Below are 19,348 nucleotides of genomic sequence, written 5' to 3' on the forward strand. Positions count from 1 at the left end.
CAATAATGCATTCTAACCACTGCAAGTCATGGATGGATGGAAGGAGGGAAGGAAGAAGAGAAGGAAGGAAGAAGAGAAGGAAGGAAGGAAGAAAGGAAAAGGAAGGAAGAGCAATAGCACTAGTACAGTGATCCCTCGATTATCGCGAGGGTTCCGTTCCAAGACCCCTCGCGATAATCGATTTTTCGCGATGTAGGGTTGCGGAAGTAAAAACACCATCTGCGCATGTGCGCCCTTTTTCCATGGCCGCGCATGCGCAGATGGTGGAGTTTGCGTGGGCGGCGGGGAAACCTGGATCTTCGTCTGCTCGCTGCTGCTGCGGCCGCCCAGCAGCTGATCTGCTCGGCGGCAGCAGCGAGGAGCCGAATCGGGCTTTCCCCTTTGCGTGGGCGGCGGGGAAACCTCGATTCGGCTCCTCGCTGCTGCCGCCGAGCAGATCAGATGCTGGGCGGCCGCAGCAGCAGCGAGGAGCCGAATCGGGCTTTCCCCTTTGTGTGGGCGGTGGGGAAACCCAGATCTTCGTCTGCTTCGAGCAGACGAAGATCGGGGTTTCCCCGCCGCCCACACAAAGGGGAAACCCCGGCTCCTCGCTGATGCCCCCGCTCGCCCGCCCGCCCGCCAGCAAGAGGGGGAGAGATAGAGAATGAGAGAGAAGGAAAGAAAGAGATGAGAGAGGGAGGAAGAGAGTGTGAGAGAGGAAGAAGCAAGATAAAGAGAGAGAGAAAGAAAGATGAGAAAGGAAGGAAGAGAGTGACATCATCGGGTGGGGAAAATCGCGATATAGCGTTTCGCGAAGATCGAGATCGCGAAACTCGAGGGATCACTGTATTAGCAAAAACACTTAGACTTATATACTGCTTCACAGTGCTTTACAGCCCTCTCTCTAAGCAGTTTAGAGACTTAGCCTATTGCCCCCCAACAATACAGGTCCTCATTTTACTCACCTTGGAAGGATGGAAGGCTGAGTCAACCCCTAGCCAGTCAGAATTGAACTTCTAACAGTGGACAAAGTCAGCCTGCAACATTGCCGTCTGACTACTGTGCATCATGGATGGATGGATGGGAGGGGGGGAAGGGAAGGAAAGAAGGAAGGAGGGAGGGAAGGAAGGAAGATAGCAATAACAGCAATAACAGTTAAACAGTTAAACTTAAATACCATTTCACGGTGCTTTACAGCCCTCTCTAAGTGGTTTACAAAGTCAGCCTATTGCCCCCAACAATCTGAATCTTCATTTTTTCACGCTGAATATTGACAGCCCCAGAGACATTTAGAGACATTCAGAGTTATTCAGTAATTAAATAGTTAACTGTGTGTGTGTTTTATTAGCTCCTCCTATTATGATTTAAAATCCTGCCACGTCATTTATGCATCACATCCGTCCTCCTCAGATTCTCCATTTTATATTGTTAGTTCTTTGTTAGCTGCCATCATGTGAAGATCTATTTTATTTGCCTCTTATGGCATATTTTATTTTTTTATAATTTTATAATAAAAAGAAACCTTGTTTGAATACAAATGCTTTTCTCTCACTCCATCGCCTCCGGAAATGATTTATTATGGTCCACATGGACTGTAATTAATCTCTATTTCTGACACATTTTACCAACCTCAGAGGGATGGAAGGCTGAGTCAACTTTGAGCTGGTCAAGATCGAACTGCTAACAGTTGGCAGAGTCAGCCTGCAATACTGCATTCTAACCACTGCGCCACCATGGCTCAAGTACCTCTGGTTTCATCTAGTTCAGTCCAAATCTGTTAAGATGGAACCTGAGAAATATGGCTGATTATTACCCATTACCCAGGTAGTCCCAGCTGCCAGTAGGAAAAGAAGAGGGATGAATCCTATTATCTAGTGTGGTAGGAAAGGTCTGGGGGGGCTGAATGTACAGCCAGGAGAATGCAAACATTTTCGGACAAGAAGATCTGTGAGAACGACCTTTGGGGATGGAGGAAGAGTCTTAACCTAAAGAACTGTCACACAAATGGTGTCTCAGCCTAGGAAGGAAAAAGGACATAGGATTTCTCAGAGGGGACTTCTGTTTCCTTTCTGGACAGTAAAGAGAAGGTGTTTCAGGATTCCGTTAACATAACCTTACAATAAGGATACTGTCAGTACTCATGGTTGTGCTACTTGTCTGGTCTACCTCAAAGGGTCAACAGGTCCTCTAATACTTCCTTTGTAAATATTGCATGCCTCTTCTCCTGTAGATGCGAGGAGATGGAGTCATCCATAAACAGTAATCTCTGGTTTGCAAAGGCTCAGCTAAAACAGAAAGCCAGTTTGGTCTAGTGGTTAAGGCACCAGGCTAGAAAGCAGGAGACTGTGAGTTCAAGTCCTGCCTTAAATTTATCTCAGCGTCTACTGCTGTCCTTCTATCGCAGCACCATTGAGACCTACAGCATTCTTGCATGGCATGGGAGCAGCTCTACAGCAAATAAAAAGGCTCTACAGAGAATTATTAAAACTGCCCAGAATATCATTGAGTTCTCGCTGTTCTAGGAAGTTGCACAACATTCTCAGAGACTCTTCTCATCCTCCTTACAATCTTTTTGAACTGTTGCCTTTTGGCGGGAGATACAGAACAACTAAAACTCGGACCACACATTTCCTGAATAGTTTTTATCCCAGAGCTATACTTGCACTTAACAACAAACTAAAGGGTCAGTGAGTTGTTGGACAATATTAGCTGCGGTGTAGATGTTTGGGTGGTTCTGGTGGGGAATTTGTGGTGGGTAGGGCATTTTTAAAAAATTATTTTTTTCTGATTGTTATGTGTGGTGGGACTGGTCTCTGGCCATCACGTGACTTTTGTTGTCAATGACAATTCGTTGTATTGACAATGACAATAAAGTATTTATCTAGCTGAGAAAGTCTGTCGGTTGACTTTGGGCTAATCACTAGGAGACTGTGAGTTCTAGTCCTGCCTTAACCATGAAAATCAGCTGGGCGACTTTGAGCCAGTTTCCCCCCTCCCCCTCTCTCAGCACAACCCAGAATTGTTGTAGGGAAAATGGGAAGAGGAAGACTTGTTGGATCTTCTCCAACTTGAGTTACTTGTAAAAATAATAAAGGGCGGGGTATAAATTAAATAAATAAATAGATTAATCTGGAAGTTCCTGCTCATAGAAGATTGCTGATATAACTTTTTTTATTGCTGTTTTTGGGGTTTTTTGGTTTTTTGTTGCTTTTTATTTGTCTGTTTTAAAATACATTTGAAAACCAATAAAAAATTTTCAACAACAACAAAAAAGGCCATTCTTGTTTTTTCTGCAGAGCGGAGGGGAAAGTGAAGCACTGTCGGATTAAACAAGAAGGGCGTCTCTTTGTCTTGGGAACCTCTGCTTATTTTGAGAGTCTGGTGGAACTGGTGAACTACTATGAGAAGCACCCCCTGTACAGGAAGATGAAGCTGCGATATCCGGTGACCGAGGAACTTCTGGAGCGTTACAGCATGGTAGGTCCCACTTTTTAAGGAGGGTGCAAAAAAAACCCCACCCACTTATGGAAGCTTAGCATGGGTCTACTGTAACTTTTAAGAACTGTTGGAGAAGAAGCAACGGAGGGAAACCAATCAAGGAGACAAACATGTAGAACCTTTTTTCCCTTGGGTTGCCAAAATAGTGCGCGCGCATGCTATCACTCGTGGATGCATGCTTACATCCATAATTCAAAGCCCCCCATTCACCCTAACCCCCTGCATATGCCTTTGCGTCTCCCCCCCCCCACTTCCCGACTTTCAGTGGGCCCAGTAGACCCGTTTTTCACCATCCCCAGGCTCCAGAGATTTTTGGAAGCTTGGGGAGGGTGAAAAGGATCCCCCTCGCCACCCTGGAGGCTGAAATTGCCCTCCCAGAGCCTCTGCATAAGCTGGAGGGCACATACATGCACCCTGGAGCTGAGTTAGGGTCCCGATTTGCGAGCCAGCAGATAGGTCTCCCAAGGTCTCCCAGCTGGCTTCGTCCCCAAAGCAGGACTAGAATTCAGGGTTTCCTGGTTTCTAGCCAGATACCTTAATTACTAAACTAAGCATGCTCTGGCAAATCCTTTGCACTTTATTAATTGATGAAATGCATAGAGCCACCAAATACGTTGGTAGTGAAAAATTTGATGCCCTCCAAAAATATCAGTATTAAAGCACTGCAGGAACCAATTTTTATCCTGCTAGGAATAAAAATTCAACTTACTAGTTATGTACCAAAGAGACATAATGATTTCTTTCTACCTTCCTACCCTCCTAAATTAATCTCTCTAATTAAGGATATCATCTTTTCATTGTATTGTAAATAAAGTTAAATGAAGAATGCCCAAATAATTATTGTAAGATCGATAATAGTTTTTAAGAGCATAGCATATTTATAGAATGACATGTAGCCAAGATGATCATGCAAGTAGTTAAATTGTTGGTCTTTTTAATATAAGGCAGCAATCCCTTAAAGCCGACGTAAACACACAGAATTCTTTAGATACAATTCATCACTTTAGAACAGTCCTTAAAATCATGTATTCACTTACTTTGAGAGTACAAGATTGAAAAATTGAGATTTCAATACAGTCAACCTCAGACTCTGATTAAGAGACTCAATCATCTTATATCCCAACCAGATAAAAAGAAGCCACAGCAAAAAAATAAAAATAAAAATCTGGTTGTATGAGAAAATAAATGTGTGAGAATGATTGAATGATTCTACCTTGAATTGTTAAAATTCTCTTGTGTTACATACCATTGCAGCTGCCATCTAACAACACAATCAGGACCCATAATCCCATTATGGATCAGTGGCAATTTAGACATTATGTCTGTGAATAGTATTTTTTCTGCGCAGAAGACTAAGAAGAAAAGAGACCTAGATCTTAAACACAATGAAATTATCAGTCATTACGAAAGCTTCCCTTTTCTAACTTGCTCAAATATCGAAAAAGATCCCCTGAAAATTTTGCTAAAGTAACGCTGGACTTTTTGGGGTCGGGAGAATCTCAGAAGTAGATTTTTTGGTATTCAGTGGCTGTATACCGTAGCAATTCATTTCATTTTGATTTTCAATTTAGGAGAAAGATCCTAGCTCTTTATATGAAGTCAAGATGTACGTGGAACCCACCGAGATAACACCTTCTGTGGTGAGTTATATTCATCTTGATCTTAGCAAAGAAAGAATGGGGAACTAATTACGCGTCATCTATCCTTTTTCCATTCAAATGTCAACCCAATTCATACCATTTCCCAAAATTTAGCTGACTTGTGGCTCTGAAATGTTTTTCCATTGCTTTTTTCTCAAAGCCCCAGAGAACGGTTAAAGCCTTATACGACTATCAAGCAAAGAGAGATGATGAACTGACATTCTGTCGGGGAGCCTTAATTCATAATGTCTCCAAAGAAAGTGGTGGCTGGTAAGATAATGATGAAGATGATGATGATGACATTGATTTCTTTTATTCATTAAACATGAAATTCAGTCAACTGGACATTTTAAAAGACATCACAAATATCACTGACTAGTACTAATGATTGATACAGGTTGCTGATACAGTATCCTATGTATCAACCAAGTATCTTCTTAAAATGTAAGATGAGTAGCGCATGTTTTTTGCAGTTCTGCTGGTGTTATTGCAGGAAGCTGCAATTTCTTGATGTGTTTTGTGAAATTCTTGGTACCAAGTGCCCTGATGACAATGGGTATCACTGTTACACGTTTCATCAATAGCCGTGTAGTCTCAATGGCCAGGTTGTGATATTTCATAATTTTTCCCAGTTCTTTTTCTTCGACATTGGCATCTCCTGGTACAGCAATATCAATAAACTGTACTCTTCAGCCCTTTACAACCGTGATATCTGGTGTGTTGTGTTCCAAATGATGATCTGTCTGCATTCGAAAGTCCCACAAGATCTTCACTGTCTCATTTTCAGTAACCTCTGAGACTGTGAAGATCTTGTGGGATAATATTATTACTATTATTAATATTTGGGGAATATTTTGACCCCCTCTTCTTTGTGGCAACCTCTCAAATTTATTATTTTATTTGTTTATTAATTGGATTTATATGCCGCCCTTCTTCGAGGACTTGGGGCAGTTTACAACATATAAAAAAGAAAACAATACAATGATAGTTAAATCCAGTTAATTTAAAAGTAATTATACAATCTATAATCCCCAATTTATTAAAAAAAAAAGAACCAGTCATACCCACTCAGACAGCAACCACATTAATACTATTAATGCTGGAAAACCACTATCATTTGATTTATAATTATAATTTTTACTTTTATTATTCAAATCCCACTCCTTAGTTCTTTCTCCTTGTTACTAGGTGGAAAGGTGATTATGGATATAAGGTCCAGCATTACTTTCCGTCCAATTATGTTGAAGACATGTCATCTGAGAGCATGGAAGAGCTTGAGAATCAGGTGGGGAAAATTTTTGTTCTGACCCACGTGTTAAATGTATTCCTGAAGTTCCTCAAATCCATTAAAAGTATTTATCAGCACATGGACCTGAAAAATAACTTTCAAAACTGTGTTCCGCATATGGACAAATTAAGATATTTGTCTATGTTTCTTAATGTTTTTCTATGTGAAAATAATCTCTCTATGCCTCTCTATGCTCTATTGTCTGTTAAATACGAATATTGACATATAAACTCTGTATGCCAAAACCAGGGAATAATGTCCATTCATAGAACAAGAAAAGCAATAAAAAATTTTGCTGTTTAAAAACCTGCAAAACCTTAACACCAATCAATATTTGAGTAACTAGAAAGTTATAGCTGTAGCACTTTGATTATACAATCAGAATCACTAGAATGAAAAAGTTACAGGTTGGTGGGTAAAGTGGCAGTAAAGAGATTTCTTTCTTTGTTCTGCTTTGCTAATGTTATCCAGTAACAGAAAAACTGCATATATTAGGAACTGTTTTAATATCAATTTGTATGTTATTAAGAATAAATGTATAATAGGAAAACCAGGCATTATTAATAAGTACAAGATTTTTCTTTTTTAATTTGTGCTTTTTAATTTTTAAATTATCTTTTAAGATTAAAGTTCTTGAAAAATATGAATGTCCATCTAAAATATTTCCTTTTACAACTGTCTTGTTAATAAAAAACAAAACAAAAAACACGTTACTAATCTTTCTTCAAAGTCTTGGTTAAAATCATTGTTATTAATTTCTCAGTGATTAAATTTCATGGTGACAGTTTCTTATTCTAAAATATTGCTTTTTGAAATTTAATGCGTGCAAATTTGTTTTATTGTACTCCCATTTCTGAAATGAATTTTTTTAAACCTTATATAATGAAATACAAATCTTTCTTTTCCAGATCTTTGAGGACAATCCTTTAGGGTCACTATGTCGAGGCATTCTGGATCTCAATTTATATACAGTGGGTATGTAGATGCTGGGCTTCATTTTTTTTTTGCTCGTTAAATTAGAATTAATGTAGATGTCATGGAAGAAAAAAAATGTACTTCTAACAGAACACCGTAGGATCCTCCTCCTCCTCCTCCTCCATCATCTTATTCATAAGGGCAGTACCATTGATTATTTTCTAACTAGCTTATGAAAGAGAGATCCAACCTAGAACCAAAGAGAAATTTCTAATCAGTGGAATGACTTACCTCCAAGTTGTGGTGTTCCGTCACTGGAGGTTTTAAAGAAGAAATTGGATAGCTATACAGCAGTGAGTCATTTATAGATTGGTTGGATTTATTTATTTATTGGATTTATATTATATTTATTTGATTATTTTTATTACTTATTAGATTTGTATGCTGCCCCTCTCCAAAGACTCATAGACCATTTGATGGCAAATCTTTATTTGATGACAAACCTTTTTGGATTTGTGTGCCCAGACACATGCCCACACCCATTCCCTTCCCCCCAATGTATGCGCACACCGCATGCTGCCTCTGTGCATGCGCACAATCCTCCCACCCCCGTGCATTTGCACAGGCCTCACTGAAGCCTGGGACAGTGAAAGGCAAACTGGAAGTTCGGGAAAACGGACTTCCGGTTTGCCCGTTGTGCTGTTTTTCGCACTCCGGAGGCTTCAGGGAAGTTTCATGAAGCCTTCGGAGGGCGAAACAGCCTTCCCCAATGCCGGAAATTAGCTGGCCAGCACATGTGTGTGCATTGGAGTTGACAGGGCGTTGCCTCGCATACCCTCCAATATGGCTGGTGGCACCTTTGCCGTTGGTCCACCATCATTGATGTTTCCCGCTCGAGCTGGAGGTTGGAGTAGAAGACCTTCAAAGTTCCTTCCAACTTTGTTATTCTATATTCTCCATATACTCCACATCTGCATAGATCTTTGATGTGTTTAATAATAATAATAATAATAATAATAATAATAATAATAATAATAATTTATTAGATTTGTATGCCGCCCCTCTCCATAGACTCAGTGTTACAGCTTTTCCTTCCCGTGTTTGCAGTTCCAGAGGGTGAACAACGCTTCCAAAGCTAATAAATCCCCCCCCCCCAAATGAAGCAACCTTTGAAGGCACCATAGACAAGATACAGTTGGCATTTCATGGCCTAATAAATTAGGCCCTGGAGGCCTTGTAGAACACTCCAGCTAGAACAGGGATAGGCAAAGTTGACTCTTCTATGACATGTGGACTACAACTCCCAGAATTCCTTTGTCCAATTTTTTTAATTTTTCTTCACATTCGTGTACAAATTTAACATGTATATACCTTTCAATATTTCATGCGCATATTTCCAAATTTTTATCCATTGTTTTATAAGCCAAAATATCTTGTTTAATTAATTTCCCCCCTCTTTAACCAACACCAGTCTGTCCCTTTAATTATTCTTTCCTGGACTCTCCCTCCTTCTTCTGACTCTTTCCTCCTCCTACCTGCTTTCCCTTCACTCCTCCTTGACCTCTCTTTCCTCCTCTTCCTCCCTTTCTACTTCCCCTTCCACCTTCTAATACCTTTCCTAGACTGTCTTCCATCCCCCCCCCCCAAATTAAAATAATAAACATCTACCTTAGCAGATTGATATTGTATATTCAACTTTAAAATCTAAACCACCACTATTTTTCATTCTTACTCATAATTCCGAAAACAATACAATTTTATTTTAGGCGTGTGTGTATGTGTGTGTATGTGTATGACCTCCACCAGTAAAAAGGCTCATTTTGTCATCTGGATTTTGCATCTAATTCATACCAAATTATAAGATGATTGGCTCAGGAATTCTGGGAGTTGAAGTCCACAAGTCATAGAAGAGCCACCTTTATTTATTTTATTTATTTATTGGATTTGTATGCCGCCCCTCTCCGCAGACTCGGGGCGGCTAACAACAATGATAAAAAACAACATGTAACAATCCAATTTAATAAAACAACTAAAAATCCTTATTATGAAAACCAAACATACACACAAACATACCATACATAACTTGTAATGGCCATGGGGAAGGAATATCCTAACTCCCCCATGCCTGGCGACAAAGGTGGGTCTTGAGTAATTTGCGAAAGACAAGGAGGGTGGGGGCCATTCTAATCTCTGGGGGGAGTTGATTCCAGAGGGCCGGGGCCGCCACAGAGAAAGCTCTTCCCATGGGGCCTGCCAAACGACATAGTTTGGTCGACGGGACCCAGAGAAGGCCAACTCTGTGGGACCTTATTGGCCGCTGGGATTCGTGCGGCAGAAGGTGGTTCCAGATGTATTTTGGCCCAATGCCATGTAGGGCTTTAAAGGTCATTACCAACACTTTGAGTTGTGACCGGAAACCAATCAGCAGCCAGTGCAGGCCGTGGAGTGTTGCAGAAACGTGGGCGAATCTAGGAAGCCCCACGATAGCTCTCGCGGCCGCATTCTGCATGATCTGAAGTTTCCGAACACTTTTCAAAGGTAGCCCCATGTAGAGAGCGTTGCAGTAATCGAACCTCGAGGTGATGAGGGCATGAGTGACTGAGCAATGATTCCCTGTCCAAATAGGGCCGCAACTGGTGCACCAGGCGAACCTGGGCAAACGCCCCCCTCGCCACAGCCGAAAGATGATGTTCCAATGTCAGCTGTGGATCGAGGAGGACGCCCAAGTTGCAGACCCTCTCTGAGGGGGTTAATAGTTCTCCCCCCAGGGTAATGGATGGACAGATGGAATTGTCCTTCTTGGGAGGCAAGACCCACAGCCACTCCGTCTTGTCTGGGTTGAGTTTGAGTTTGTTGACACCCATCCTGGCCCCAATAGCCTCCAGGCACCGGCACATCACTTTCACTGCTTCGTTGACCTTTGCTCCTAAGCTAGTGGAATATGGAGCAAATTCCTCATTTTTGTCATTTCCAACAGTGAAAATGCCTCAAGGAAACCACAGGAAGAGCTTTGTCTTTGTCCTGGAGCCCAAGAACCCCGAAGACCCTCCCGTTGAGTTCGCCACCGACAAAGTAGAAGAATGGTTTGAGTGGTTTCAGAGCATCAGAGAAATCACCTGGAGAACTGTCGAAGAGGTAGGAGCTCTGGTCCCTGCCCAAAGCACTGCTCAGCCATTCGGTTTAGTCTTCAGGTTTTATTAGTTTAGGATAGTTTTTATTCATACGTTTTGTCAAAAACAGAAAACCACCCAATAAAATAATTGCCCAAGCGTTGATCAACTGACACAGCTTTTAGATCCAGCCACAATAGATAGGTATGATTTTATTAGCGGGTTTTAAATTGTTTTTAAATTGCCTCTTTACGAGAAAGTAATGCACCACATTTCCCCCCCCTTCAATAATTATTTATTGAACACAGTGAAACTTACACACAAGAAAGAATGATGTTTCTTCTACACTCCCTATTTTATCCCGTAATCTCCGTCCCGCTGTATGGCTTTACTCCAGCGAGACACAAAAGGCGTGTATGCCCTGTCGGTACCACTCCTTGTTCTGGTCACAAAGCCATTTCTGCACTGTGCACTGTCTTCTAATGGCCTAACCGTACTTCTGTCGACTGCAGATTCTCCATAAACTGTACACAAACGTTTGTGAATGTTTCCAACAGTTTCTTTCTCCGCAGTGAGAAATTCAATGACGACATGCAGCTTGTAACGTAACTCATTTACAGACGAACTTTTGAAACACTGCTGCAGCTATGCTATCTGTCTGAAGAAATGCAAAATTTACACACGCACCCCTGACAATTCAAATAATGTATACCTAAAGTTTCGCATTCGTACCATTACTGTAGGCTTAGAAAAAAAACGTGGTGCATCATTTTCTGGGTGACCCTGGTAAATGTTAATTTTTGTTGTAAGCAGGCCAGAATTTTCTGGAAGTTGGCATATAAATTAAATTAATAAAATAAAATGAATAAATAGTCTTTTGGCAGGGGTTGAAAAGACCAGTTTTCCAACCAGTTAATGCTGGTAACCGAAAATCCGAATAGAGATTCTCCTGTGAATATTATTTTCCTTGGAAGTAAAGTAATCTTAGACTTATGACCACAATTTGGACTGGATTTTTTGTGGTTAAACCAGACAGTCATTAAATTTAACTCATGCCCCATTTTACCAAGAGCCTCAGAGGTGCAGTGATTAGAGTGCAGTACTGCAAGCTACTTCTGCTGATCACCGGTTGGCAACATCACCGGCTGCCAGCAGTTTGGCAGATCGAATCTCAGTAGGCTCAAGGTTGACTCAGCCTTCCATCCTTCCAAGGTTGGTAAAATGGGGACCCAGATTGTTGGGGGCAATATGCTGACTCTCTGTAAATCGCTTAGAGAGGGCTATAAAGCACTGTGAATCAGTATATAAGTCTAAATGCTATTGCTATTGCTAGTACAACTTTCTAGTACTTGCTAGTACACAGTCAATAAGCAAATTGTTGCAGATTAAATGAATCATACAGTTCATTTTAAAGAAATCCGGCTTCGAAGCAAGCTGAGAAGGTTGCAAAAGACTATCACGACCGCCTCCCCCTCCAACCCCGGGATCATACAACCATCACAAATACATTTGGCTGCCGAGTGCCTGAATTTGGGGATGCTGCAGTGGTTTTAAATGTGAGGACTGGCTGCAAGTCACTTTTTTCATGCAAGTTTGAATAGTAATAGCAATAGCCCTGCTTCGCAGTGCTTCCCAGCCCTCTCTAAGTGGTTTACACAGTTAGGCTATTGCCCCCAACAATCTGGGTCCTCATTTTACCCACCTCGGAAGGATGGAAGGCTGAGTCAACCTTGAGCCAAGTCAGGATCGAGCTCTTGGCAGTGAGCAGAGTTAACCTGCAATACATTCTTAACCACAGCACACCATGGATGGATGGATGGATGGTCGATAGAAGGAAGGGCAACAGCATTTAGACTTATATACCACTCCCCAATCTGTTACATCCCTCTCTAAAGCAGTTTACAGAGCCAGCCTATTGCCCCCAACAATCCAGGTCCTCATTTCACCCACCTGAGAAGGATGGGAGGCTTAGTCAGTCTTGAGCTTGGTGAGATTTGAACTGCCAAATTTCAGGCAGCTGGCAGTCAGCAGAAATAGCCTGCAGTACTGCACTCTAACCACTGCGCCACCATGGCTCTGAATGATAATTAAATGAAAGGCTATAAGTCAAGGATATTCTGTGTATGGTTCAACATCAGATAATTGTGCTTCAATTACTTTATTATTCCAAATTAGCTTTTACTCCCAAATGTTATTCTCATCACAAAAAGGTAGCATGGCATTTCTGACAGTTGACTAATTAGGTTACCTGGAAATCAAATATTATGAACACTTTTATGTTTTGACATGATTGAAAGGGAGCTGTTCTCTCCTTTTTTAGGAAGGTAGAAAGTTCAGTGAGATTTCATAGTTGGAGTGGTAGCTAAAATATTTGCAGATCTTCTTGCAACAGGATTTGTTTACAAGCCAGCCTAAAGTTGACGTCCACTGAGGGATTTTGTGATGTTTCTTTTCCTGTTGGATAACTGCCATGATCTAATGTATATTCTCTAAACTTTGCTTTTCTAATTACATTTTAAAACAGGAAAATTTAAAAGGATATTTGGAAAAGAAGCAGTTAATTGCCATAGAGTTATCTGACTTGGTGATCTATTGCGTACCAACGAGCAAAACCAAAGACAACCTCGGTAAACCATTTTCAACCCAACAGTTGGCTTGCTAAATCCAAAAGAATATTTGTTGTTTTCAGAGAGGAGAGAGGTGTATCTTCAAATCAAGTTGTTTGATATTTGCATATTTTCCAATATTGCAAACCTGGGAGATCTGCAACATAAGGGTTTTGGATGGGACAATTTCTTTCTATTTGAAGTGAGATATAGGTGGAAATTACTGCATGAGCCATTGGAAGTCATTCACTCTTATCTTTTCCGCCTCCATGTACGACGATCTACTTTGCAAACTTCTGCCACCAGCATATTCGTGTTACAATTTAATTTAACTAAAGGCAGCAAGCGTATCTTAATTCACAATCCTTCTCCTGTTTTCCCCACAACAACCTATGGGGTGAATTGAGCTGAGAGTGAAGGGCTGGTCCAAAGCCAATCAATATCAATATCAACTTTATTTGATTAGTCAATCGACCATATCAAAGAGAGGAAAAGGACCCCATCGGTCGTCATAAAACTGTGACTGGTTAAAATACAATAAAATTGGCTAAAATAGAGGGAATTTGAATAAATAATAAGTTAAAATGTAGTATAATATGCTAAAATTGAGTAGTAAAACATGAGAATATAACTCGTGCAAAGGATTATATTAAACAAATATAAGATACTGATATAAAATATTATTAAGTGAGTTCATCTCCTTTGCATGCCACCCCAATATGTTCTATAAAACGTATTTTCATCTGAACAGCCCTGACTATAAACTTAGCGGTTCTAGAAACTACATATACCGGTATATTTGTACCCTGAAGAAAATATGATAATTGTTTATTACAGTCCTAGTGTATGAGTTTGTCAAGTAGGGGCTGTAAATACTGAGGTCTTACTGAGGAGTATAGTTTACAATTGAGTAGCACATGTGCAATGTCTTCTATTTCTGGTGCACCGCAAATGCATGTTCTCTCAAAATATGGTACTTGGTGGAATCGTCCATATTTGACCATAGAATCTAACTGCTCAAATCTTGCTCTAGTGAGTGCTGTTCTATGGTATTGGGTCAGACCCATTGTCAGGTATTTTTATAGTTGAAAGGCTGTTTTGTTCTTGGCTAACCATTTCAGTGACCTGCACTTAGAAAGTACCTCAATATCAGTTTGTGCATTAACATCTAAAACTCTTTGTTTAAATATTGCCTTGGCCTGAAAGCAGGTGTTGCATTGAGAAACTGAAATATAGGGTGGTTTGAGAAAGTTGGTTGACCCATATAGTGGGTTTGGGTGTGCCCATCTGTTCTTCTAAGCACATTTTTGGGAGTCTGTCAGGTTCCATTGGGAGAATCCTCTACCAATAGTTGAAGACTTTAATAACTGTTAAACTGTAGATGGAGGCTGGTCCAAAGCCACTCACTTGGCTTTCAAGCAGGATTAGAACTCACAGTCTCCTGGTGATTGACTCAAAGTCCACCCACCTAACTTTCATGGCTAAAGTAGCACTACTATTTTCTATCATGGTGCTTTAACCATTGAGACAAACAGACTCTCTTATTGCAGCTCTGTCGTAGGTTATTGTAACTATATATGTCTGAAATTGCTTCTCCCCACACCTTCTTTTTGCAGACAATCCCAGTTTCAGAGAAATTCGCTCTTTTGTGGAAACCAAAGCAGAAAGCATTGTCAAGCAGAAACCCCTTGACCTCCTGAAGTACAATCAGAAAGGACTGACTCGAATTTACCCCAAAGGACAAAGAGTGGATTCCTCAAATTATGATCCTTTTCGCTTCTGGTTTTGTGGGGTGCAGATGGTGGCTCTTAATTTCCAGACACCAGGTAAAACCGAAAGGCAAAGTTCTCATTAATAATAATAATAAACGCTTATTTATAATGCCCTTTTAACAAAGGGCATAACAGCAAGCCATATACAACTAACAAAGGCAGACAGTAGGCAATACACACACTTAATTAGAATACATCTAATAAAACCACAAAACTTGTTTAAAAAACCTTCCCATCCTCTCCAATGTCCTCCCCTCTTGCTGATCCCCAGAACAAGGATGTTTTAATCTGCCGAATCAAAGAGGAATGTCTTTAATGCCTTGCGGAAACCGAAAAAATTATCCTCCACCTGAAGCTCTAAGGCAGGGGTCCCAAACTCAATTTACCCGGGGGCCGCTGGAGGTAGAGTCTGGGTGAGGCTGGGCCACATCAGGTTTTCCACAAGAAAAGCTTTTACAAAAACATTCCAATGTTATCAAATGTCTTTATTTTTTCATCTTATTTTGTGTTAAAAATAAATAAAAATAAATTAACAAATTCATAAGTAAAAAATAAATAAGTCAGTAATAAATAAAATGAAAAAGAAAATAATAATAATAATAATAATAGTACAGCAGATATAGAAGACTGAAGAAACCACATTCAGCTCCACACACAACACTGAAAAGTGCCATTCGTATCAAACTTGGGCCGCACTAACATTAAACTTTGATATTGAGGAGGGGGCTGCACACTATTGTCCTGAGGGCCACAGTTGGCCTGCGGACCGTGAGTTTGAGACCCCTGGTCTAAGGGAAAACTGAAGCTACTGAAGACACAACCTTCTGAAATGATTCCATTGAATGTTTTAAGAGTGCAGTATCTTAAGTTTTATCCCCAGATGAATTCAAACCTGACAGTTCTCAGTTACTAGCAGTAATTGTTTTTATATTTGTTTGTTTGTAAGTATGTGTCTGTCTGTCTGTCTGTCTGTCTGTCTGTCTGTCTGGCTCTATCTATCTATCTATCTATCTATCTATCTATCTATCACTGCTGATGCAATGAGGATGAGTCAAGAGGGTTACTGCCTCTTTAAGAAGCTGTCTATATCAGGGAGGCCATGAGAGGCTGTGTCGTGTTCTATCTGCATTGTAGTTCTCGGTGTAGAGTTGAAGTTGGCTTGCTTGCTTGGTATGTCCTTACCAGGTGTATGTATATATGTAGAAGTCATGTATATAAATCTCTGTTTGCAAGACAAACCTCTGTGTCCTGTATTTTGCTCCTGGGTTGTCTCAAAATAATAGTCTCGCTGTGCACACTCTGACAAAATTTCCCCTTAGTTCTAAGTTGCTTGCTTCTTTCCTTGATTAATTTCCACCCATTGCTTCTTGTTCTACCCTCAGGTGCTTTGGAGAATAGTTTGACTCCCTCTTCTGGAACACAGCTATCATGTCTCCCTTAGTCCTTTAGTCTTTTCCTCAGACCAGACATACCAAATTCCAGAAACCATTCTTTCTATGTTTTAACCACCGTGTCATTTGAGATTGAAGTTTCAGTCCTCTTTGTTGAGGACTAGCTGCCTATTATAGTTCTTTCATTTCTATTGAGAAGGATGATCGCTGCATCGTCTAGGAAATTATCCCATTGTCTTCCCTTCCTTCCTTCCTTCCTTCCTTCCTTCCTTCCTTCCTTCCTTCCTTCCTTCCTTCCTTCCTTCCTTCCTTCCTTCCTCCCTCCCTCCCTCCCTCTTTATGTATGTATGTTTATTTAGAATAGAATAGAATAGAATTTTTATTGGCCAAGTGTGATTGGACACACAAGGAATTTGTCTTGGTGCATATGCTCTCAACGTACATAAAATAAAATATACATTTGTCAAGAATCATGTGATTCAACACTTAATGATTGTCATAGGGGTCAAATAAGCAATGAAGAAGCAATATTAATTTGATTGTTTGACTTCTTTGCTGCCCAATCCTGCCCAATTCTTCCACATTGCTCATTTTCGCCCTAGGGTAATATAGAAAAGCTCCAGCCCATATTATTATTTAGAATATTTTGCTTTTCGCCAGTCCTTTTCCTTGGTTAACCAGGTAACCATCCGGCTAATGTTCTCTCCCCCCACCCTTTCCTCCCTTCCAAATATTCTCATCAGATAAATACATGCAGATGAATCAAGCTTTGTTCTCCCTGAATGGTTGGACCGGCTTCGTGCTGCAGCCGGAAAGCATGAGAAACGAGGCCTACGACCCCATGACTATTGAATGCAAGAAGAAGCTGCAGATGATTTTGACCGTGAGGGTAAATGTTGTTCCTCCCATGACGTTGGGGCTCCTGGGTTTTTTTCTGCCCTGCGCAAGAAAGCAACAAATATTAATATTAACATATGGGTGAAAAAATTATGAAACTGTACTTATTGGGCCTCTGTCATCAAAGCACCACACTTTCCACAAAACTGCAGAAATGTCAGCCATCAAGGTGATTGCCACCTTTCTAGTTATATATTGGCTAAACCAAAGTTGGCCTTTAAAAAAAATATCAACCTCATTAGATTCTGCTATTGTTCCAACTACTAAAACTGTGTTATAATTTGCCATAAGTAAGTTTCCTGTGCTTAGATTTCTTGACTAATTCTTACCCTTAGAAGAGAATGTAACATATGTAGCTTCAGATTTGAATTGTGGGTCCCTGGTACTCTCCGTTAGTGTTTTTCTTGCTTAACGTTTCATTACCCAACTAGGTAATTTCATCAGAAGAGAGTGGGGTTTGCTGTCATTTGATATATCAGTGGCTTTCCCTGTCACACTTGGTGGGGTTTTCTTCTTGGTAGTTCCTTGATTAGACTGTTGTTTGTTGTTTTTGATTGTATGTCTGACTTAATTGGGGCAAACCAGGCAAACACAACTTTCTTCTAGCACTGATGATATTACCTAGTTTGGTAATGAAATGCCTGCAAGAAAACTACCAAACTCAGAGAGTACCAAGGACCCCACAGTTATTACCCTGCCTGCTATAGGGTGGTAGTAATAACGTGTATTATAATAATGTATTATTATACCTGCGGAACCGTCTTCTGCCGCACAAATCCCAGGGACCAATTAGGTCCCACAGAGTTGGCCTTCTTTGGGTCCCATCAACTAAACAATGTCGATTGGCGGGCCCCAGGTGGAGAGCCTTCTCTGTGGCGGCCCCAGCCCTTTGAAATCAACTCCCTCCCAGAGATTAGAACTGCCCCTACCCTCCTTACCTTTTGTAAATTGCTAAAGACTCACCTATGTCGCTAGGCATGGAGGAACTAAGATACCCCCAGGCATATATAGTTTATGCATGGAATGATTGTATTGCATGGATTTAATGTTGGGTTTTAAATGTTTTTTAATATTAGATTTGTTATACTGTGTTATTTTGTTGTGAGCCGCTCCGAGTCCACGGAGAGGGACGGCATACAAATCTAATAAATTATTATTATTAAATTTACGTTCAGTGGGATTAATACAATCAAAATTATTACAAAAATCTGACTTTAACAAAGCCCAAGCAGCTTCAGTGTGTAGCTAAATGGGAACCAATGAATATGATTGAATCTTTGTTGAACTAGTTGTGCCTTATATAATTGGAGGAGGGAGCTGATAAATTATGATTTGGTTTGAGAAACAGCTTTCGGATACGTGGAACAGTAATTCAGTATTATTTGGAATCATTTGAATATTATACGCTGCCTTGAAACAGGTCATTGCTGCCCGACATCTCCCCAAGTCTGGCAGAAGCATCGCATGCCCCTTTGTAGAGGTGGAGATCTGTGGGGCCGAATATGACAACAATAAGTTCAAGACAACTGTTGTGAGTAAGTACTGTTGGCTGCTCTTTAAAAATTGGGTTCACCTTTTAATCGGGAGAGGACTTACATGGTGTAAATTCTAATTCTGCTGACGGCTGGCTGCCTGCAGTTCGGCAGTTCGAATCTCACCAGTCTCAAGGTTGACTCTGCCTTCCATCCTTCCAAAGTGAGTAAAATGAGGACCCAAATTATTGGGGGCAATATGCTGACTTTTGTAAACTGCTTAGGGAAGGCTGTAAAGCACTGTGAAGTTGTATATTCCGTATTTTTCGGTGTATAAGACGCACTTCTTCCCCTCCACAATGGGTGGAAATGTTTCTATGTTTTATACAGTGAATGTTGCTGAAGCCCCTGTCCACCCAACGCCCCCCCCTTTGGCCTCTGCCTCCCAGCAATTTGCCTCATTGCAGCAAACAGCAGACAGCCTGGTCAGCTTCAACACAGCCTGATTTAGCACGAGCAACTGATTAGAAGTTATATCTGCCTACTGGAATACTGCCTATCAGCTGTTCCAGGCTGGGTGGATCACTGTCACCACCTTTTTCTGCTCCCTATCGCTGCTGCCTGGAATTGGGACTTTTGGAGACTGAAAATGGGGCATGTAGAGGCCCAGAATGGCACGTGCAGAGGCTGAAAATGGGGCGGTGACAGCGGCAATGAGCGATGACAGCGGCAATGGGTGGTGGCGATCCCTGCAGGCTGGAACAGCTGATAGGTGGTATT

At 40.9% G+C, this 19,348-nt stretch overlaps 1 protein-coding gene across 3 annotated transcripts in view; it reads left to right on the top strand.

Moving 5' to 3' along the window:
- PLCG2 (phospholipase C gamma 2) overlaps positions 1-19,348 on the top strand; it is a 142,983-nt gene that overhangs the window by 101,140 nt on the left and 22,495 nt on the right. For all 3 annotated transcript variants that reach the window (XM_070760457.1, XM_070760456.1, XM_070760459.1), the window contains 10 exons: positions 3,276-3,456; positions 5,049-5,117; positions 5,278-5,387; positions 6,306-6,402; positions 7,314-7,380; positions 10,298-10,455; positions 12,955-13,057; positions 14,653-14,862; positions 16,943-17,088; positions 18,517-18,631. In XM_070760457.1, coding sequence (XP_070616558.1) covers positions 3,276-3,456; positions 5,049-5,117; positions 5,278-5,387; positions 6,306-6,402; positions 7,314-7,380; positions 10,298-10,455; positions 12,955-13,057; positions 14,653-14,862; positions 16,943-17,088; positions 18,517-18,631 — 1,256 coding nt within the window. The remainder of the gene's footprint in view (positions 1-3,275; positions 3,457-5,048; positions 5,118-5,277; positions 5,388-6,305; positions 6,403-7,313; positions 7,381-10,297; positions 10,456-12,954; positions 13,058-14,652; positions 14,863-16,942; positions 17,089-18,516; positions 18,632-19,348) is intronic.

Source organism: Erythrolamprus reginae, chromosome 9 (genome assembly GCF_031021105.1).
Source record: "Erythrolamprus reginae isolate rEryReg1 chromosome 9, rEryReg1.hap1, whole genome shotgun sequence".
NCBI lineage: Eukaryota > Metazoa > Chordata > Lepidosauria > Squamata > Dipsadidae > Erythrolamprus > Erythrolamprus reginae.